General features: G+C 55.9%; 1 protein-coding gene across 1 annotated transcript; it reads left to right on the top strand.

The window, feature by feature from the left end:
• Positions 1 to 10,302: 10,302 nt before the first annotated feature.
• Positions 10,303 to 21,896, top strand: LOC113993195 (ankyrin repeat domain-containing protein 26-like). Its single transcript, XM_027731136.2, has 17 exons — positions 10,303 to 10,801; positions 11,221 to 11,335; positions 11,581 to 11,754; positions 11,843 to 11,949; positions 12,655 to 12,745; positions 13,002 to 13,138; positions 13,309 to 13,402; positions 13,868 to 14,149; positions 14,408 to 14,643; positions 16,316 to 16,448; positions 17,651 to 17,932; positions 18,629 to 18,864; positions 19,541 to 19,765; positions 20,232 to 20,878; positions 21,039 to 21,205; positions 21,561 to 21,706; positions 21,818 to 21,896. Exons 1-13 carry the CDS (start codon positions 10,584 to 10,586, stop codon positions 19,740 to 19,742), a joined length of 2,307 nt encoding a protein of 768 aa, XP_027586937.2. The 5' UTR covers positions 10,303 to 10,583; the 3' UTR covers positions 19,743 to 19,765; positions 20,232 to 20,878; positions 21,039 to 21,205; positions 21,561 to 21,706; positions 21,818 to 21,896.
• Positions 21,897 to 22,254: the final 358 nt, after the last annotated feature.

Genomic DNA, 22,254 nt, shown 5'->3' with positions numbered 1-22,254 from the left:
AAAGGAAGGCTGTGATGTCACAGAGGAGGATGTGATGTCATAGAGGAGAACGTGATGTCACAGAGGACGATGTGATGTTGAAAAGAAGGGTGGGATGTCGCAGAGGAGGGTGAGATGTCCGAGGGAGGACGTGATGTCAGAAGAAGGATGTGAAGGATGTGATGTCAGAGGAAGGATGTGATGTCACAGGGGAGGATGTGATGTCGCAGAGGAAGGTGGGATGTCAGAGGGACGATGTGATGTCACAGAGGAGGATGTGATGTCATAGAAGAGAATGTGATGTCACAGAGGAGGATGTGATGTCACAGGAAGCATATGAAGGATGTGATGTCACATACAAACAGGGAGCTGGGAGATAAAGGGGCTGACGGGCAATGGGCACAGGTGGGTGACTGGGATCTCCAGTCTGGGCAGGCACTGGGGAGCACTGGGCAATGCTGGCCCTGGCACACAAGGGCTGGGCCCAGGGAAGTGCTGGGGTGGTGGCAGTGCCCGGCTCCAGCCCATTTGCGGGCACTGCAGCCCACAAGTGGTGCAGGCCCAGCCACAGCCTCCCCGAGCAGAGCCCAGAGGGGCAGATGCCCTTTGCTGGCCCTGCCCCTGTCCCAGCTGGGCACACCGTGTCCTCCCGCATCAGCCGGGCCCCGCACTGCTCAGTTGGCCCAGGCAGGGGGGGCCAGGCACTGGCAGCCCAGCAGGGCTCTGGCTCCACACTGGGCTGGCCCTGGCACACAGCTGCCCCAGTGCCCCTGTCCCCAGGGATGGCCCTGTCCTGCCCTGGGCCCAGCGCTGGCCCTCAGCAGGATGCCACCTTCCCGCCCCACTCTCCCTCCCTCCCCACCCGCCTCACAGGCCCCTCTGGGCTGGGACCCCCGTGGGCACAGATCAAGGACAGGCACTGAGCGGGGGCTCCCGCCACCTGCCACAGCCTCAATTCTCCACTCACCTTTGGCCACAGTTCCGCAACACCTTCCATCCTTACGGGCCCCTGACCACACACAAGAGACCATTGTGGGGCAGCTGGGAAAACATCTCAGCTCAATGACTTGACTGTTTGCCTTGCATTTTCCCCAGGAGCCGGCAGTGACCTGGAAGATTTTCCTTTTGCCCTTTTCTGCTTCGTGCCTCGTTTGTTGGATAATTGAGGAACGCTGACAGGGAAGAGGCCCAGGGGAGGTGAAGTCTCTCAAGAGGGAGGCATTTACAGCCCCTCAACACCAAAGGTCCCACTCTGGATCATCCAAATTGTGGGAGCAGCAGCTCATTGGAAGAGGGAAATGTCCCCAGTTTGGTGTTTGAGAGAGAGATGGACGAGAGACGTGAGCAGGGTGCCTGAGGTGCATCTGATCCCCCCTGGACTGTCTCCTTCCTCCTCTATGACATCACATCCATCATATGACATCACATCCTCCACTTTGACATCACATCTCACCTGTGACATCACATCCTTCCTCTGTGTCATCAAATCCTTCTCTGTGACATCACATCCTTCTTGTGACATCACATCCTTCCTCTGTTACATCACAGCTCCTCTAGGATGTTGCATCCATCATATGACATTTTGGTATCTGGTTGCGCTATGATTCTCGTAGTGGAACCCACAACATGTACAGGGAGTACAGAGATTTGACCACAGCTGGTGCTGTCACTCAGTGCTACCGTGATATGGGAGCCCGTCACCGTGCCCGTGCTCACTCTATTCAGATCATGAAGGTTGAGGAAATCGCTGCCAGCAAGTGCCGCAGACCAGCTGTCTAGAGGAGGATGTGATGTCAAAGAGGAGGATGTGATGTCCCACAGGAGGGACTGCAGGAACAAGAGGAATTTCCCCAGGTGCTCCCAGCCCTGCTCAGGGGGAAGGAACACATCCTTCCTGTGAGAACACATCCTCTGCATGACATCTCATCCTTCCTTTGTGACATCACATCCTCTCCGTGACATCACGTCCTTCCTATGACATCACATCCATCATATGACATCGCGTCCTCCTCTGTGACATCACATCCATCATATGACATAACATCCTTCCTGGGACATCACATCCTCCCTGTGATATCACAGCTCCTCTATGTCGTCGCATGCATCATATGACATCATATCTCTCCTGAGACATCACATCCTTCCTCCACTGTGACATCACATTGTTCTTGTGACATCACATCCTTCTGTGTAACATCACATCCTCCTCTGTGACATCACTTCCTCTGTCTGTGACATCACACCCATCATATGACATCACATACATCTCTCTGGTGACATCACATCCTCCTCTGCATGACATCACATCCTTCCTAAGACATCACATCCATCAGATGACATCACATCCTTCCTGTGATATCTCATCCTTCTTCTGTGACATCACATTCTTCCTGTAACATCACATCATTCTTCTGTGGAATCACATTATTCCTGTGACATCACATCCTCCTCTGTGCCATCAAATCTCTACTATGACATCACATCTCCCCTGTGATATCACAACCATCATATGACATCACGTCTCACCTATAACATCACATCGCACCTATGACATCGTATCTCTCCTGTGACATCACATCCACATTATGAGGTTGGACAAGACCAAGGTGGAGCAGCCGGGTCAGGGCAAGCCCTGGGATCGGTGCAGGCTGGGGGAGGAAGGGATGGAAGAACCTGCTGGGAGAGGGCTCTGGGGGTGCTGGTGGGTGACAAATGGGACACGAGCCAGCCCGGAAACCCCCCGTGTGCGGGGCTCATCCCGGGGGCAGGGGAGGAGGGGAATGTGCCCCTCTGCTGCCCTCAGGTGAGACCCCACCTGCAGTGCTGCCTCCAGCTCGGGGGGCCCAGATCAGGAGGAATGGACCTGTTGGAGTGGATCCAGAGGAGGCCACAAAGATGCTCGGAGGGCTGGAGCCCCTCTGCTCTGGGGACAGGCTGGGACAATTGGGATGGTTCAGCCTGGAGAAGAGAAGGCTCCAGAGAGGCCTTAGAGCCCCTTCCAGTCCCTCAAGAGGATCCCACAGAGCTGCAGAGGGATTTTGGACAAGGAGCTGTAGGGATGGGAGAAGGGGCAATGGCTTCCCACTGACAGAGGGCAGGCTTAGGGGGATATTGGGAAGAAACTTTTCCCTGTGACGGGGGAGGCCCTGGCACAGGTTGCCCTGAGAAGCTGTGGTTGCCCCTGGATCCCTGGAAGTGTCCAAGGCCAGGATGGACAGGGCTTGGAGTAACCTGGGCTAGTGGAAGGTGTCCCTGCCCATGGCAGGGGGTGGCACAGGATGAGTTTAAGGTCCCTTCCCACCCAAACCAGTCCATGATTCCAGGATTCTGTGCTGAGACAAGTCCCTGTGGTGGGCAGTGACTGTAAACCAGTCCATTATCCCAGTCAAAACCAGGACAACAGGACAGACACCTCCTGCTCAGTCTGGTCCTGCCTCCCCCTCGTGCAGCTACTGAGGGACTCTGGGAAACAGAGGGCACCAGGAAATTGGGAAGGGAGATGTAAATGTGGGGAGAACAGGGCCCCCTTTTCTCCTCCCTTTACCTCTGTGAGTCACCACAACACCTCCCTGTGGGTCACGGCCTGAGGACAATGGCCAGGCCCCAAATCCATTTGGAACCAGAGGGCAGGAAAAATCCCACAGGAGGGACTGCAGGAACAAGAGGAATTTCCCCAGGTGCTCCCAGCCCTGCTCAGGGGGAAGGAAGGAGACAGTCCAGGGGGGATCAGCTGCACCTCAGGCACCCTGCTCACGTCTCTCGTCCATCTCTCTCTCAAACACCAAACTGGGGACATTTCCCTCTTCCAATGAGCTGCTAATGCCACAATTTGGATGGTCCAGAGTGGGATCATTGGTGTTGAGGGGCTGTAAATGCCTCCTTCTTGAGCGGCTTCACCTCCCCTGGGCCCCTCCTCAGTCAACGTTCCTCAATTATCCAACAAACGAGGCACGAAGCAGAAAAGGGCAAAAGGAAAATCTTCCAGGTCACTGCCGGCTCCTGGGGAAAATGCAAGGCAAATAGTCAAGTCATTGAGCTGAGATGTTTTCCCAGCTGCCCCACAATGGTCTCTTGTGTGTGGTCAGGGGCCCGTAAGGATGGAAGGTGTTGCGGAACTGTGGCCAAAGGTGAGTGGAGAATTGAGGCTGTGGCAGGTGCCGGGAGCCCCCGCTCAGTGCCTGTCCTTGATCTGTGCCCACGGGGGTCCCAGCCCAGAGGGGCCTGTGAGGCGGGTGGGGAGGGAGGGAGAGTGGGGCGGGAAGGTGGCATCCTGCTGAGGGCCAGCGCTGGGCCCAGGGCAGGGCAGGGCCATCCCTGGGGACAGGGGCACTGGGGCAGCTGTGTGCCAGGGCCAGCCCAGTGTGGAGCCAGAGCCCTGCTGGGCTGCCAGTGCCTGGCCCCCCCTGCCTGGGCCAGCTGAGCAGAGCGGGGCCCGGCTGATGCGGGAGGACACGGTGTGCCCAGCTGGGACAGGGGCAGGGCCAGCAAAGGGCATCTGCCCCTCTGGGCTCTGCTCGGGGCGGCCGTGGCTGGGCCTGCACCACTTGGGGGCTGCAGTGCCCGCAAATGGGCTGGAGCCGGGCACTGCCACCACCCCAGCACTTCCCTGGGCCCAGCCCTTGTGTGCCAGGGCCAGCATTGCCCAGTGCTCCCCAGGGCCTGCCCAGACTGGAGAGCCCAGTCACCCACCTGTGCCCATTGCCCGTCAGCCCCTTTATCTCCCAGCTCCCTGTTTCCCTGATCCCGGGCTCCTGGTGCCCCAAGAAGGGGGTCAGTGCCAGCCCTGCATTCAGCCAAAAGGCTGGAGTGGGAACAGGGACAATTGTGCTCAGACACGCCGGGTGTGGGGCAGGGCTGAGCTCTGGGGTGTCCCAGAGGGAAAGCTCTGGGAAGGGATGGGCAGGAGCACATGGGTGGATCAGGCTTTGGGGGCCGTTGGAGGATGGATTGTGTTGTGTGGGATTGTCCCCACAGGGTATGCAGCTGCTTTCAGCTCCCTGCCCACCCCCTTGGCACCCCCAGGGGCCTGGGCCCTTCCAGGGGCAGCTGCCCCGTGCAGGAAGCTGGAGGGATGCCGGGGAAGGTGGCTGGATGGGTGCCGCAGGCGGGATGGACTCTGTGCCAGGGCTGGGCTTGTGGCCAGGGCTGGGGGCTGTGCCCAGCCGGGCTTTGCCCCGGGGGCTCTCGGGGAGGGGGCAGGGAGGAGTCCCGGCAGGGATAAATGTGCTCCTGCCCTTGTGCAGCCTCAGCCAGCGCTGCCCAGGCCCAGAGGAAGATGAAGGTCGCTGTGCTCAGCGTGGCCCTGCTCTTCACCATCCTGCTGAGCCCCCCGGCAGATGCCAAGGTGAGGCCCCCATGCCACGGCCATGGGCTCAGGGATGGGCCCCTTCCCAATCCAGGGGCTCCCCCAGCACTCCCCAGCACCCCCAGCCCCGGCCAGGCCACTTTCTTCTGGCCACAATTCCCTCTCTCCTTCCCCTTCCCACAATTCAACTCCTGCTGCTGCAGCTCCGCTTCCTCACGGGATGCTTGCACCCGGCTCCGTCCTGGCACAGTCCCAACGCTTCCTGCTCTTTCTGACCCCAAATCCCACCTTTTTGGGCCTCCCCATCCCATCCTCTTGGTCCCCTGGGGCATCTCCCCACCATCTCCTCTCTTTCCCAGCCAAGGCAAAGGCCCAACCCAAACTGGGTGGAACTGGGCCAAGCCCCACTGGAGTCCAAGGAGGACAAACAGGCCCAAGCTCCACCCTGGGCTCAAGTGGGACAAGGCCTGGCCAGGCTGAACTGGCACCAACTGGGAAATGCCCTGCCATGGCCCCTTCCCAGGGCCTTTCCTCCAGGCTTTGCCCTCAATGCCTTGCCTTTCCCCCTGCACTGGTGTCCCCAACTTGCCTGGGAGCCGCAATCCCAAAGAGCCCCGCTCAGCCCGGGGTGCAGCCGGGGCTGGAGGGGGTGGGGACACCCGTGTCCCCCCAGCCCCACAAGGTCAACCCCAACCAAGCCTTTGCTCTCCTCCTGCAGCCCATTCAGGCCGACAGCGTCCAATGTGGGGAGGTAAGTCTGGGAGTTGGGAGGCACCCAGTGTGGGAAGTGGGGGGCATTTTGGGCCCCCATCCTTTCCCTGGCACTGGGGACACCCCAGTGACCAGTGACGTCTCCTTGTCTCTCTACAGGGAGGCGTCATCGGCGGCCCGGTGGGTACCAGGGCTTGTGCTGGGCCCAGACCCTCCCCTCTGGTGGCCACCACCCTCCAGGCCATCCCAGTGCTCCCCAGTCCACCCCAGTGTGCACCGGGGAGGCCCTTCCTCAGGGCCCCCACTCTATTCCCACACACCCCAGTCCACCCCACCACACACACACAGGGCATCATTCCCACACCATTTCTTTCCTTCTTTCTCCTCTAATCCTTCCCCTTTCCCATTGCCCACGACACTCATGTCCAGAAATCCCCTTCCTTGACCCCTCAGTCCCAAAGACACTCCCAGTCCCTTCCACTTTTCTCCCCTTCCCCATTTCTCCTGCCCCCACCCCTGCCCTGCTTCATTCCCTGGGTCCCCTCCACTGCAATCCCTTCCTCCTCCCCGCATCCCCCACAGTCCCATCCCTTCCACACCCCAATGCTCATCCTGTGGGATCCCCAATTCCTCCCAGTTCACCCTCTTTGGGTCCCCTCCTCCTCCCCCCCACCCTCCCTGCAGGCCCTGAATTCCCCTGGCTCTCCTTGTCTCCATCCCCACCCTGGGCCCTACAGGAACAGGGATCCTGGGGGAAACTGGGTGCAGTGGGGCTGGGGGGAGCAGAAGGGATTTTCCCCCTCAGACCGGGGGCCAACCATGGGCTTGGGGGTCTGGGGACACCCATGTCCCTCCCCCAGCCCCACAGGGGCCAATCCTGCTTCAACCTTTGCTCTCCTTCCTCAGCCAATCTCGGGACAAGGAGGAGGTGGATGTGTTGGGGTAAGTTTTGGAGTTGGGATGTCCCCAGTGTGGGAAATGGGGGGAAATGTAGTCCCCCCATCCCTCCTGAGCCTGGGGACACCCCAGTGACCAGTGACACCTCACACTCTCTCTCCAGGGAGGCATGGATGTCCATCGAGTGAAGAGGTCTGAGGTGGGTACTCCGAGTTCTGCTGGGCCCAGACCCTCCCCTCTCATGGTCACCACCCTCCCCGGCATCCCAGTGTGTCCCAGTCCACCCTAGTGTGCCCCAGTACATCCCAGTGTGTCCCAGTAAAGCCCAGTGTGTCCCAGTCCAGTCCAGCTTGTCCCAGAACCAGCCCAGTGTGTCTCTAACCCTGCCTTTGTCCCCAGCCCCCCGTGGCTGACCAGGTGGAGCTGATGCGCCAGTGACGCTCGGCTGCCTCTCTGCACGTCCAGGTGAGAAATATGGGAGGCTCTTCAGCCCCCCAAAGGAGCCTGGCAGGGCCCTGGGGGGTCCCTGAGCCCTCTGCAGTGGGCAGAGCTTGGGGACAGCAGAGGGACACGCAGGGGGCTGTCCCTGCTCCGTGTCCTGGGGCAGCTGGACAGAGCTGCCCCCAAGCCTTGCCTTGCACTGGGGGCTCTGCAGACCCCCAGGCTCACCGGGAGGGCAGGGAGGTGCTCGGGGAGGTGTCAGAGCATCCCGGGCTCAGGGGCTCTGGGGCCCACATGGATCTCAGCATCCAATTCCCTTCTCCTGCCCCAGCTCCCTGCAGATAGACGGGCTGGGGACAAGGCCCCTCCCATGTCCCTGTGGACACCGGGGGTGACGTTTGGGGCTCTGTCTTTCAGGACTGGAAGTGGTGGTGACACCCGTGTCCTGGCCCCCTCCAGTGGCATGAGGAGATGATCATCCCTGGAGGACCCCCCTGATCCCCTGGGTGCCCTGGCAATTTCCCTGCAAGAATCAATAAACCCCTGCAGCAAAACAAATGCTCTGTGTCTGTCTGGGTGTGTGTGTTCCCACCTCCACGGGTGCCTTCCCTTGTCCATGTGTGTTCCCACGTCCCCTGGGGCACCCGGTGGTTTGGGGGCACAGCGGGAAACAGGGTCTGACTGGGGCTGTCCAAGCACCATCCCCAAGGAGCACAAATAGGTGTCGGGGCAGGGGAGGGTCAGGGACAATCAGCCAAGGCCCCTCAGTCCTTCCCTGGGCTCTGGGAGGGATGGGAAAGGGGATCAAAGGAGCCAGCGGGTGTCAAATGCCCCCAGATCTCAAGGGCCAGGCTCGGGGCTGAAGGGATGGAGAGCAGCCCTGCATCCAAGGCCATGGGGATAGTGGGGGATGAAAAGCAGGATGGGAGCCAGCAATGGGAGCTCACAGCCCACAATCCCCCGTGTCCTGGGCTCATCCCACAGCATGGGCAGCAGGGGAGGGCGGTTCTGCCCCTCTGCTCCGTTCAGCTGAGACCCCTCCTGCAGTGCTGCCTCCAGCTCTGGGCAGAGGGCTGGCTCGTGTCCCATTTATCACCCACCAGCACCCCCAGAGCCCTCTCCCAACAGGTTCTTCCATCCCTTCCTCCCCCAGCCTGCACCGATCCCGGGGGTTGCCCTGACCCGGCTGCTCCACCTTGGTCTTGTCCAACCTCAGCAGATTCCCGTGTGTGCCGGGAAACGGGGGGAAGGGGAATTCACCCGTCTCTTGGAGATTTGTTGGTCTGGTGGTGCCCCAGGGAAAAACAAAACCCTGGCAGTCCCATCTAGTCTGTCCCATATTCCGCCCAGGAACCCTCCACCAAACAGATCCACCAGGTGGGGGGAATTCCAGGGCCCTTCTTCAGGGACTGATAGTCTTTCCGTGATTCTGTGCAGAGGGTGAGCAGTGGCCACCAGCAGAGCAGGGCCATACCCACAGTGCAGCCTGTGCCAAAGCACACACAGCATAGAGGGGCTCCTCCGCCAGAACCAACGGCAGTCGCCATCAAGACTCCAGGATGTGTCCTCGTTTTCTTCTGTTCCCCCTGCTGGCTTTGCTTCTCCCATTCCCCCATCCCAAGGCTGTCCCCTCTTCTTCCCTCTGCTTGCCTCTGGGACAGGTGGGGACCTGTCCAACTTTGGCAGAAAGGGCACGGCTGCCACAACTGTCCCGACATTTGAGGAGAACTGGTGTGTTTGGTGACAGAATTGGAGCTCTTTGGGCCTAGGTGGGAGGGATGAGGAGAGTCATATTTTTGAAGGCGTCTTAAGGCTTTCTTCCCGGGCCGGGAATTAAGACTTCTCTCTCTGCCCTTGCTCTGAGTGCATATGAGTCTGGCAGACATCTTCAAGGCTGAAAGAGAAGCCAGGCCTGAAGGCTGAGCCAGAGCTGTCCTCTGCTCCCTTCAGCTCTGCTCACAGCTGCATCTTCAGCCTGTCCCAGAGGCCAGGCAAATGTGTGCCTTTCCTCCGGGAAGGCTTGAAGCACAGTGGTGTTAAGATCATGGCCTCCAGGTGAGCTATTGCTGCTACTCAGTTGCCAGACTCTTGCAGTGCTTTCGAGCCCTCCTCTTTGTGTTCTGGGCAGTAGATAGTGGGTGAGCTCCTGGTAACCCTAAAACACAGGCAAATCCCTGATCCTGTGGGAAGCAGACTGGTTTGTAGCCTGCAGAAAAAAAGGGAAATTTCTTCAGCCTGTTTGTGGTCCATTGTAGTGTCCCTCTGCTGAGAAAGCTGGTGCAGAACCTCTGATCTTTCAGTTGGTGTTGTCATCAAGACAAAGTGGGACAAGATGTGTTTGAAAGTTTCTTCCTGCCCTGCTGTGTGCTGCCCGTTGGCTGGTGGAGGAGCAGAGCAGAAATTCACTGTTGGCATCTGGCAAAGCAGCAGGAGAGAGCAGTTGTGAGGGGGAGAGGGGGTGAGGTGTCTGCTCTTCAAGAGGGACAAGACAAAGGAGTTGGGGAATTGTCCTGGAACTCTGGCCTGGCAGGCTTGGAGCGCTGGGTGGGCGTTTCTTGAGAGCTGTGGTGGCCCCACTTCCTCCTGAGCCTCATTTGATGGCAGTGTGTCCAGAGGCAGCCCGGCTCCAGGCTGAAGCAAAAAGCCAGAGCGGGTGATGCGGGAGCTGCTCCAGCGCCTACCGCAGCCTGCGGCCCGGTGGGCGCGTCCCGGGCCCTGCCCCGGGGCGCCCTGAGGCGGGGCAGTGCCCACTCCCGCCGGCCGCCCTCACAAGGCCCAGGCCGCCTCCTTCCCACAAGGCCCAGCAGGGCCGCCCTCACACCTGCCCTGCCCTGCCCTGTCCCGCCCGGCCCCACCCTGCCCCGTGGCCTCTGTCACACCCCACGCTGACGTGCTGAGCCTTCCACCAGCCATTGTGACGCCACAGGCGCCAGTCGGGCACGGCTTTGTTGGTGCTCGCAGCCGGCGCTCAGAGCTGCTGGAGCCTCTCGGGGAGCAGCAGCACATCCCGCTCGGGGAGCATTGCGCGCCTGCATCGCCGTCTTGGCAGCTGCAGGCCACGACCACTGCGCAGGGCGACCTCGTCTGCCTTGTGCTTTCTACCCTCTGCCCGTCCTTATTCTCGTCCTTGTACCCTTTGTCACCCTCCCCCTAAACCTCGCCCTCGTCCCATTCCTCATCCCCACTTGGCTCCCGGCAGCCCGCCGGGGCCTTCTTGCCCTTCCTGCTGCTGGGAGCTCCAAGCAGGGCCATGCCGTGGCTTCTGAGCAAGAAGCGACGGCAGTCGCCCTCCAGCAGCCCCAGTGGGCAGCCCTGGGCTGCCACCAGCTCCAGCAGCGCCTCCCAGCTCCGGGAGCAGGGGCTGGGCAGGCTGCACCGTGCGGCCGCCCGCGGTGACCTGGGCTGGCTGAGGCGCTGGCGCTGGTACGTCAAGGTAGTCGGCATCGACAGGCCAGACCAGGAGATGCGGTGAGTTCTGGGCCACGCTGATGGCACACCTTGGCTGCTCCTGAGCCAAGCTGCAGTAGTCCTCGGCAGCCCTCTCTTAGGGACAAGGCTTGAAAAGTGACATTTGCCCTGTCACTGGGACAGGGAACTCTTGAGCTTTTCACTGCTTGCAGCTGCTGGCCGGGCTCCAGCGCTGCTGCAAACGCGTCTTGCCCACCTGCCCCTTGGCCATGCTCTCTCTGCAGGGCTGTTCTGCAGCTGCTCAGCCCTCACCTGTTCTCTTCTGCCCTCTGGTTCATCAGGGCAGGGTTGCAGCAGCAGCAGCAGCAGCAGCAGCAGGAGGAGCAGAGTCCGGGCGGGGTCCCCAGAGTGCTGGGTAGAGACACAGCTTGGGCTCGTCCTTTGTCTGTCTGGGTTAAGAGCGTCTGTTTAATTTTTAGGACACCTCTGCATCTGGCTTCAGCCAATGGCCATGCAGATGTCGTCAGATATCTGCTAAGGAAGAACAGCCAGCCCAACCTCGCTGACAGCTTCAAGAGAACGGCCCTGATGAAGGTGTGTGCAATGCCTTCTGAGCTTGGAGGTGGGGCTCAGTGCTGGGGTGTTAAAGGGGAGGTGTCTGGCAGGATTCCTTGCAGGGCAGGGCCATAGAAACACACCTATTGCAATGGGCAGGGCACAGCCTCTGTTAGCTGATCTTTGAAGATGGTCTTCTATGGCAGCACTCAGGAGCTGAGGGAGTTGTGAGAGAGGGGGATGGAAAAGTTGGAAGCCTTTCCCTTTTGGTGTGTTGTTGCCAGGCAGTGCAGCAGGAGCAGGAAGAATGTGTTGCTGTTCTGCTGGAACACGGTGCCAACCCCAATCTGGCAGACGCTGACGGCAACACTGCCCTTCACCTGGCTGTGCTCTCTAAAAACACAGCTGTAGCAGGGCTGTTACTGGAGCATCATGCCAACAGTGATGCTCAGAACCAGGTAACCTTGGCACGTGGCTAAAGCTGCTCTTTCCAAGAGCTGCAGAGCTTGTCTGTGTCTTTCTAATGGGGATTCTTTCTCCTTTTAGTGGGGATTTACCCCCTTGAAACTTGCAGCCTTGCAACAGCATGAGGAGATTCTGGAGTGCCTTGTGAACAAAGCAGCTGACAGGCCTGCTCAAGCCCAGGGGGAAAGGTGAGGGCTTTGTCAAAACAGCCCCCGGGTGTTCTGGGTAGTCTGCAAGTGTGACCCAGACGAGGGGCGTGGCAATGAGCTGGGCAAAAGAAGGAGCAGCCCCGTGGAAGCAGTTCCCCGTGGGACTGGTAAATGCAGGTCTGCCCTTGGCTGCTCTCCTACCTCAGGGCTCTCGTCCTTTGCCCGCTGAGGTCTGCAAGAAAGCCTTGTCTGTGGTGCCCTCTCCCCACCCAGAGCCAGAGCCCCGGGGAAACTTGCCAGTAGCTCAGCAGCGTGGCTGCTCTGCAGGCCAGGGGGGGTTAAGGCACGGCAGAGTTGGGGCGTTCAGTGCTCTGAAGGGAAGCGTTGGGGGAAAGAGAAGCAACACTGTCCCAGGGGACACGAGGGGCTCCGAGCACAGAAGGAGAAAACTTCCTGCCATGGAGATGGTCAGGGGGTCGAAGGGCTTGCCCTGGGAGTTTGTGCAGCCACATCTGGGGGGGACTTTGAAGAGCAGTGCAAGGAGCCCTGAACAGCATGGCCTGAGCTGGTAGTTGAGGCTGCTTTAGGGAGGCCCCTTCTAAGAGAAATTCTCCAATGCTTCCATGGACTTGGCTTTGCTTTCCCGGAACTGGTAGGAAGGGGGGGAAGAGCTGTTTTGGGAGCAAGCAGGGGAAAACTGATGCAGGGTCAGACACGTTTCTGATGAAATTTTGCATGCTTTAGGAGTGCTCTTGTGGTTCCTGGAAGCCATGAGGCTCACCTGGAGGAAGATAATCTGCGCTTGCAGGAGGAGCTGGACAGGGCTGGCGCGGAGGTATGGAAAGCCTGTCCCCACAGGGAGAAACCTGGGGGTGCCTGTTGCTTCCTATCCATCCTGAAAACGGACAAAACAGTGTTCAGTGTGTTCCTTGGGGAGCAGAAGTGAAGCTTTGAAGGGACTTGAATGGATTTCAGTTCTTTGGGCAGAGGGGATGCACACAGACATGCAGCACCTGAGTTCTTCAGCAGCAGCTGGCTCCTCTCTGGAAAAGCTCCCCTGACAACTGTGGATTCTTCCCGTGGTTTTACAGCTGCAGGAGGAGGAAGAAAAGCATCTTCAGTCTGAGCATTGTGTTCCTGACTTGAAGACTACCTTGGATGCCAAGAAAAGAGAGGCAATAACTTCCTCCCAGAAACTGCAGGACCTCCTGGAAGAAGACGCGCAAGAGTAAGAGAGTAACCCAGTGAAGCGAGGGGTCTGTGGCTTTGGGGGATTGGGTGGAAACAGGGGGGGAGTCAGTGGGATTTTGAAGGACACTTCTGCTGTGGCTTCTGTTCCTTAGCACAGTTTGTCTGGCATTGGATTTTCTGGTCATAAGAGCTGTATTTCTTCTTAAGCTTTGCAAGTGAGAACAGCAGATTGGAAGCCACTGTCCAGCAGCCAAACGAGAGCGTTGAAGCCCTTCCGAGAGCCCTGCAAGCCTCTGCCTCAGTAAGCTGGTGCTAAATTTGCCTTTTTGTGACTCTTGAGCCTAGTTGCCTATTTCTGTGGGGCAATTATCAGATGAAGTTTTCCTGCAGAGCCTGGGGAGCTCAGTTTCTGCCTTCTCCTCAGCAGAGGCTGCTCAGAAAGCAGCCTGGTGCTTTCCCCAGCTGCTACAAAAGCCCTGAGGGTATTTGGTGTGCTGGACACTGGAGGAATTCTTAGATTCTAAATGAGGAGTTTCATCCTGAGCTCCAAGGGACCCAGAAGTATTGTTGCCAGAAGTGTCTCCCAAATTCTTAAGTAGGTGTAAAGTTTCTTCTTTCTGTCGGGGAATCTTTCAAGTGTTTTCTAGGCTGGTTTCCAGTAGATGATAAATACAGTTGCCATGGCCACCCCCTTGAGAGGTTTTCCCAGAATTCACTGCCTTTAGATCACGCTGAGTTTCCTTTTCTTTTTTTTCTCTGTGCACAGGGTGGTGAACTTTCCCAGCAGCTGGACATGGAGCCTGGAACAGGCATGCAGCTCGAGGCCCTAAACCAGGCTTTGCAAGAAGAGCTGTCCACTCTGCTTGGGAAGTGTGAACAACTGGAGAAGAGCAAATGTCAGCTGCAAGAAGAGGTGACAAAACACCACCATCATTTGGAGACTTTGGTGCTGGATGGCAGCCAAAGAGAACAGTGTACAGGAGAGGTGGCAGAAGGAGCTGACCAGGAAAGAAGTCCAAAGCCACAAGAGGTCAGCCTCGTTTTGCAAGTAAGTGAATTTCTCCCCAGTGTCCACAGGCTCTTCATTAGGAGCTTTGAAGCAGAGTGCTCATTTGGGCTTCTTTCCCACTGCAAAGAATTGTTTGCCCTGGTAGCTCCTGGGTTCTGCCTTGATTGCTGCTGGGAGTGAGGAGGCAGAGCCGCCTCTCTGAGTCAGGCTGGGCCCTTGAAAGTGGGTGTGTGCGATTTTGTGCTGGGCAGAGCTCTCTTTTTCTTGTGGTGGTTGAAGGTGCACTGTCTCCTTCAGGCACAGGCAGCCCACCAGGCCCCACTAGGACAAACCAGAGACCATCATTGTGATTCCGTGAGAATCCAGTTGGAAGAAAGAATTAGAAATCTGGAAAGGGAATTGGAGAGGGTCAAAAACACCCAACAAGAGAGAGCTTCTCGTAAAGAAGCAACACAGGGAGGGATGGAAATGTACAAAGAGCTGTATGTGGAGGAAGTGAAAACCAGAAGATGCCTTGCCAAGAAACTGGAAAGGTAAGTCCTTGCTTGTTTGGAGTGGTAATAAGAGAGTCCTTTTTCTTCCTGCATTTTCCTTGGAAATCCATCTTCTCCATCTGGCCAGCATTATTGCCCTCCATTGGCCAACAGGGTCTGATGGAGTTGCCAAGACCCTCTCCTTGATATTTGAAAAGTCGTGGCAGTCAGGGGAAGTCCCAGGTGAGGGGAAAAAGGGAAACCCACTGTGCCCATCTTTGAAAGGGGTAGAAAGGAGGGTCCTGGGAACTGCCAAGGTGTCAGCCTGCCCTCTGTGCCTGGGGAGGTGATGGAAAAGATCCTTCTAGAAGCTCTGTCAAGGCACGTGGATGACAGGGAGGTGATTGGAAGCAGCAGCACAGCTTCCCCAAGGGCAAGTGCTGCTTGACCAACCTGGTGGCCTTCTAGGATGGAGTGACTGCCTCAGTGGACAAGGGCTACCCATGTCATCTCCCTGTCATTCTGGGAAGCCTTTGACACAGTCCCCCACAACATCCTTCTCTCCAAAGTGGAGAGAGATGGATTGGATGCGTGGACTGTTAGATGGAGAAGAAATTGGGTGAACAGTGCCATGCAGAGGTGGTGATCAATGGCTCAGAGTGCTGAGGGCCATCAGTGCCGAGTGGTGTCCCTGAGGGGTCTGGACTGGGCCCAGTGTTCTTTAATGTCTTCACTAATGATCCAGAGGAAGGGATGGAGTGTGCCCTCAGCAAATTTGCAGCTGCCACCAAGCTGAGGGGTGTGGTTGACACAGGTGATGCCACCCAGAGGGCCCTGGACCAGCTGGAGAAGTGGGCCCATGGCAATCTGCTGATGGTTTAACCAGAGCCAGTGCAAGCTGCTGGCCGTGGCTCAGGGCAGCCCCTGTATCAGTGCAGGCTGGGGGATGAAGAGGGGCAGAGCAGCCCTGCCAAGAAGCCCTTGGGCTGGAGGAGAGGCCGGACATGAGCCGGCGATGTGCGCTCGCAGCCCAGAGAGCCAATTGTGTCCTGGGCTGCGTCCAAGGCAGCGTGGCCAGCGGGTGGAGGGAGGGCATTCTGCCTCTCTGCTCTGCCCTTGGGAGAGCCCAGCTGGAGGGCTGCATCCAGCTCTGGGCTCCTCAGCACAGCAAGGACCTCCAGCTGTTGGACTGAGTCCAGAGGAGGCCACCAAGGTGCTTGGAAAGATGGAGCACCTCTGCTAGGAGGAAAGGCTGGGACAATTGCAACCCTTCAGCCTGGAAAAGAGAAGGCTTTGGGGTGACCTAATTGTGGCCTTTTGGGGTGTGAAGGGAGCCTAAAGAAGGATGAAGAGAGTGCATTTAAAAGAGCAGGTAGTGAGAGGACAAGGGGGAATGGCTTCAAACGGAAAGAGAATAGGTTTAGATTTGATCCTGGGAAGAAATTGGTTGCTGTGAGGGTGGTGAGGAACTGCAACAGGTTGCCCAGAGAAGCTGTGGATGCCCCATGGCTGGAAGTGTTCAAGGCCAGGTTGGATGGGGTTGTGAACAAGCTGGTCTGGTGGAAGGTGTCCCTGCCCAGAGCAGGAGGCTTGGAACTGGATGATCTTTAATGTCCCTGCCAAGCCAAGCCATTCTAAGCTTGGATGCTGTCTGTGCTGTTTCTGTGAGACCGTGGGGGAAAGGCTGGTTCTTCCTGTGTTCCATGGTTTTCTTGACTAATTTGCTGTGCAGGCTGGAAAAGCTTCTGAGGACAGAGAGCAGGAAACTCCGGGTTAATGAAGAGAAAGGAAGTCAGTCCCAGCTGGAAGAAATGAAGAAGAGATATTCTGAAAAGGTCAAGGAAGTTGATGGATTCCAAAGAGAGGTGAGCTGTGCTCGGGGTGGGGCTCTTTGGTTGTGGTGTTCCTTCTTTTGAAAGCTGGGAGATGCTTTCCCTCTATTTCTTGTCATGTGGATGTTTTTATTCCCTTGGCTGCATTTTGGATGTGATGGGCTTTTCTTAATGCTCCTCCTGCTGTTCCAGTGGGAGATGACTCGAACTAATCCGGAGGTAGTTCTCCTTCTGGGGAAAGATGGAAATGTTAAGGGCAAAGCAGTAGGTGTAAGGGCTGATGGAGGCCAGGCTGTCCTGCAGAGGAGGGGCAAGCCAGGAGTGGCAGCCAGCCTGGCAGGGTGCGTGAGCTCCCGGGCCAGGGAGCCGTCCCACAGGCCCTGAGCAAGAAGAGCAGAACAGGTCCCCTGAGAGTGAGCGGGGTCAGCCAAGAGTGCAGATCCCCCGACTGGGCCTGAGGGATGGGCAGGTCTGCCGTCCTGGCAGGACATCACGTGCATGGGCTGAGAGCAGTGGGGCCCAGCTCAGGCCTGGCTGCAGCTGGAGGGAGGCTGTGACAGCGTCCTCTGGGTGTGCCAGATGAATTGCTGCCCTGGCAGAGAGGGGAGGAACAGCGCTGTCACTGGCAGGGCACCATCAGCCCCTGAGCCCTGTCTCAGGCACGAGCTGAGCAGGAGGCACTTGAGGTTTGGCTTTTCTCCACAGTGTTGTTGCTGCCCAGGGCCCAAGGAGGACAGGGGCCTCCCAGGGGAAAATCTGTCCCTTCTTGCTCACGGGGAGCTGTTTCAGCCCATCCTGTGGCAGGGAGCCAGAAAGACTGTTCCCAGCAGTGCTTTTGAGGCTGCTATGCCTGTGCAGCAGTGGCACAGAACCTCTCATCCCTTCTCCGCTCGTCACTCGGATCCGTTGCTGAAGCGGCGTCTGTCAGAGCCACGCTTGGGTTTGAAGGCATCCCTGTAGAATGGCTTCCTGCCTTTGCAGTCATTCCTTTGGAGTCCAGAAGCTTGGAGCATTTTTGCATGAGGAACTCCAAAAGGCTGGGAAGCTGAGGAATCCTATGGCAAATGATGGGAAAGCTGCTCTTGCTGGAAAAGAAAAGCCTGGTTGCACTTTGTGTCTAGTCCTGAGCCAGCAGATGATGAATAAAGTCTCCCTGGGCACCCCCTTTTGAGGTTTTCCAGGAATTCACTGCCTTTACACCACGCTGAGTTCCTTTTTTTATTTTCTGTCTGCAGGTTGCTGAACTTTCCCAGCAGTTGGACAGGGAACGTGAACAGTGCACGCAGCTGGAGGCCAAAAATCAGGCTTTGCAAGAAGAGCTGTCTGCCCTGCGTGGGAAGTGCGAGAACCTGGCCATGGACAAATGCCAGCTGCAAGAAGAGCTGGCAAAACTCCACCATCATTTGGAGACCAACGTGGTGGATCGCAGCCAACTCGAACAGTGCAAAAGAGAGGTGGAAGAACAAGCAGACCAGGAAATAAGACAAAAACTCCAAGAAGTCAATGAGTTTTTGCAAGTAAGTGAATTTCTCCCCAGTGTCCACAGGCACTACGTAAACTTCTCTTGTGGCCATGGTTTTTGGTCTTTTTCTTTTGCTCCTGTGTTCTGTGGGTTAGCTTCTGTCTTTGCTGAAGGCAGTGGCAGAAGGCAATCTGGTTGGGCAGGAGTGCTGTCATGGGTGTGGAATGTGGTGGCAGGTCCCTGAATGCAAAGGCTGCCCAAGGCAGATTCCCACTTTGCAGTGCTTGGGGGGATCTCTGTGCGCTGCTCTGCTTCTCACTGCTCATCCTTGAATGGGTTTGGCAACTTGCAGCTGTCATGGCCAGACCTACAGGTGCTGCTTTGTCCTTGTAGGGGTGAAAGTGCTCAGAAAAGGAGTCACTGAAATTCCAGGGATGGGAGGGAGGGGCTGGAGGTGGATGTGGAAGCTCTTCTTGTCTTTGAAGAATCCCTTTGGACATGCCCTGTCCTACAGACCCAGTGTCTCTTCAATAGTAGCTTTGAAGCAGAGTGCTCATTTGGGCTTCTTTCCCACTGCAAAGAATTGTTTGCCCTGGCAGCTCCTGGGTTCTGCCTTGGTTGCTGCTGGGAGTGAGGAGGCAGAGCCGCCTCTCTGAGTCAGGCTGGGCCCTTGAAAGTGGGTGTGTGCAATTTTGTGCTGGGCAGAGCTCTCTTTTTCTTGTGGTGGTTGAAGGTGCACTGTCTCCTTCAGGCACAGGCAGCCCACCAGGAGACATTAGAAGAAATCAGAAGCAGTCATGTGGACTCACTGAAAAAACAGTTAGAAGACAGAATTAGAGATCTGGAACGTGCACTGGGAAGGACAAAAAGCAACCAAGCAGAAAGACCTTTTCAAAAGGAATCCACCCAGGCAGAAGTGGACAAGTACAAAGAGCTGTATCTGGTGGAAGCCCAAAGAAGAAAAAGCCTCGCCAAGAGACTGGAAAGGTAAGTCCCTGCTTTTTTGGACTGGTAAGAACAGACTCCTTTTTCCTCCTGCATTTTCCTTGGAAATCCCTTTTCTACATCTGGCCAGCGTCAGGTGTGAAAGCAGAACGTGGCATCTTTGTGGGGAAAGTTCCTTCAGAGCCTTCCCTTCCTCAGACCTGTCTTCCTTTCTCTTTAGAGTTCCAGCAGTAACCCCACAGCAGCACCACTCTGGCATTATTGGTGTCTTTTCAAGTTGAGGTTGTTTTAGCAGGCAGTCTTTTTGCCAGTCTCTCCTCTCCTCATCCTGTGGGTGACAGAAAAGATGAATCTTGTGCCCTTTCCTGTTTGAATAAGGAGAGGCCTCTGGGAGAAGAGAGTTGGATTCTGTGAATCCAAAATAAGGCGGCTCTTTCTTGGCTTCTGTTTTGGCAGCGGGTCTGAGGGTTGAGCTTTCCTTGAGAAGGCCAGGGTGGCCCAGAGTTCTTCTGGAGGTGCCACTGGCTGCTCCTTGCACTTGGTGTGATTTCTTAGAAACAGGCCCTGGGAACAAGCTCAGATCAAAGGATGTGCTGGTTTTGGACGCTCTTCATGCCCTTGGCTTTTAGAAGTCGAGTAGTAGCCAAGGCTGTGGAGGGTAACTTTGCGAAAGCCTTCCTGCCAAAGATGACTCTGTGTGTGCTTGTGAATGTTTCAGAGCTACTGAGAGACTTGCAGAGGCCAACACCAAGCTCTTTTTGGAGCGCCACAGAAGCAGATCTGTGGTCACAAGCAGCACTGTCAGCGGACTTCTGGCTGCAAGTCCACTTCTGGATTCACCTGGCCTGGGACATGTTGGCATCAGTTTGGGACTGAGCAGAAGTCTGGCTCTCAGAACACCACCCAGACACCTGTGGTAAAGCCCAAGACTTCTGCTCATCAGGTTTGTCCAGATTTTCCAGAGTGGTCAAAGGCCCAAAAAGGTTGAAATGGAAGCAATGAGCTGTGGAACTCCATTCTTTTCCAAGAGAAACTGTGGGCAAGAGCTCTGTGGCACAGGAACCTCCCACCTAAGTTCTACCCTAAATTTACACGTAGTAATCTTCTGTAGTCTGTGGGGTTTGGCAGGAAGCCAACTCCAACCGGCTACAGATGGTTTTGGTGTCAGAAGTGGGATTGTTTTGGTTCATTTGGTTTTGTTGTGGGAACATTGTCTGGGAAAGCTGCCAAGAGCAGGTTTGTTTTGTAAACATCCCCCATTGTTTTGGGACACTCCTGGGAGAGCTGCCAAGAAGGATTTTGTTTATCTAAACATAGCTTTGTTTAGGAAGAAGGAGAAAGAAAAATAATAACAATGGCCTTTTTACTAATTTTTTTCCTGATTCTTGCTGGTTTTGTGCCTGTCCTAGGACATCCTGTGAGGGACCGTTCAGATGGATGGAATGAATTGCTTCCTTTCCTTAATTTCGACACCCACGGCCTAGTAGCCAGTTTCCTTAATGGTGGCCTTCAAGGTTTGGTAGCAAAGACTCCAAGATCAGCTCTAACCCATCCCTACATTGCTCAGCGACAATGATCCTAGTGGTGAGGGCAGCGAAACTACTACTTAAAATTGGAGAGGTGGTGCTGCATTGGTCCCCTTGTTGTATGAAAGGAATCGCTGGAGCTTTGGGGACAAGAAGTGCCAACGGCCACGACAACTGTACACAGGCAACAGTATCGGAGGAACCGAGATGCTGTGACCCCCATCCATCCATCCAGTACATCCATGACATCATTGTGGGGGGGACACAGCAGAAGAAGTTTTCGAGAAAGGACAGAAGATCATCCAGATTCTCCTCGAGGCTGGTTTTGCCATCAAGAAGAGTAAGGTCAAGGGCCCTGCCCAAGAGATCCAGTTCCTAGGGCTGAAATGGCAAATGGACGACACCAGATACCAACAGACGTCATCAACAAGATTGTAGCAATGGCTCCACCCAAAAACAAGAAAGAAACCCAAGCTTTTCTGGGAGCCATTGGCTTCTGGAGGATGCACATCCCAGAGTACAGCCAGATGGTGAGCCCTCTTTACTTTGTGACCTGTGAAAAGAACAATTTCCAGTGGGGTCCTGAACAACAACAAGCTTTCAGGCAGATCAAGCAAGAGATTGCACATGCCGTGGCTCTTGGAGCAGTCAGGACAGGACCAGAGGTAAAGAATGTGCTCTACTCTGCAGCTGGAGATAAAGGTCCCTCCTGGAGCCTCTGGCCAAAGGTGCCTGGTGAGACGTGAGGGCGACCACTGGGTTTCTGGAGCCGAAGCTACAGAGGTTCTGAGGCCAATTCCACCCCTGTGGAGAAGGAAATCTTAGCAGCCTATGAAGGCATACGAGCAGCTGCAGAGGTAATTGGTCCCAAAGCACAGCTCTTCCTGGCCCCCCAGATGGGACCCCAGCATGCAAAGTGTAACTGGATAAGGGAAAAAGGGGGGAGGGTTTATCCATTTTAGGGAAAGGGTGGCCAAAAAAGGAAATACTGCAATGCAACAAACTTTGGCCAATCGGGGAGCGGGGTCTAAGGATACAGACATCAAGGGGATTTTTCATCAAACAATTTCAGGGGACAAACAAGGGAAAAACTACAGTAAATGTTTAGACACAACCGTAAAACTCGAAAGGCTTTGGGTCTGAACTTCTTGACAACTTCATCCAGGGCTTTCATCCTCTGGAGGGTCACACATTTCTTGTTGTCTTCTCCAGCTTTCAGATTCAGCAATGTCCTCACTCCTGACAGACCAGGGTCCCCTTTCCAGAGTAATGGAGGAGCACCGTGATTTTTTAATCCAAATTTCCCAGATTTGAATGAAATGCTCTGGAAAGGCTCTGGAAATCATTGGGTGTTCACAGTGAGTCTCTGGTTTCCCATCCCCTGCTTCAGATGTGAAAACATGTTCCTTGCAGTCGGAATGTAAACTCATCAACTCCATTAAACTTGAGCACTATATCCCATCATCCAGATCATCAAGGAAGATGTTCACCAGGAATTGCTGATCACTGGCCTCCAGCTGGATGTTGCACTCCTGATCACCACCCTGGCCAGCAGATTTCAACCAGCCTGCTGTCCGCTCATCCAGCCCATACTTCATGGGCTTCTCTGTGAGGGAGCCCTGTCTGTGTCCACTAGAACACACCTTCATTTTGATTTTAAACAATCAAACAGAAGTGATTGTTTTAACAGCAGAATTATTTTTCAAAGGGAAATAGAAGGGTAAGAGTTTTTAATTTTAATGATCATGTTTTACATGATGCTAATTGACCTCTAGTAGAAATGAGACAGCACCTTAAGAGACAAATCTACATTCTCTATTTATGCCCCTGAATTACAGGTATGGCTTTGATGGAACGAGTGCCTTCAAGCTCCTCTGGCAGGCACTGTTTGAAAACTATTTGGGTG

This window comes from Pipra filicauda, unplaced genomic scaffold (assembly GCF_003945595.2).
Source record: "Pipra filicauda isolate LSUMZ 115617 unplaced genomic scaffold, ASM394559v2 scaffold855_size65159_pilon, whole genome shotgun sequence".
NCBI classification, from domain to species: domain Eukaryota; kingdom Metazoa; phylum Chordata; class Aves; order Passeriformes; family Pipridae; genus Pipra; species Pipra filicauda.
This window is presented reverse-complemented; position numbering and strand designations above follow the sequence as displayed.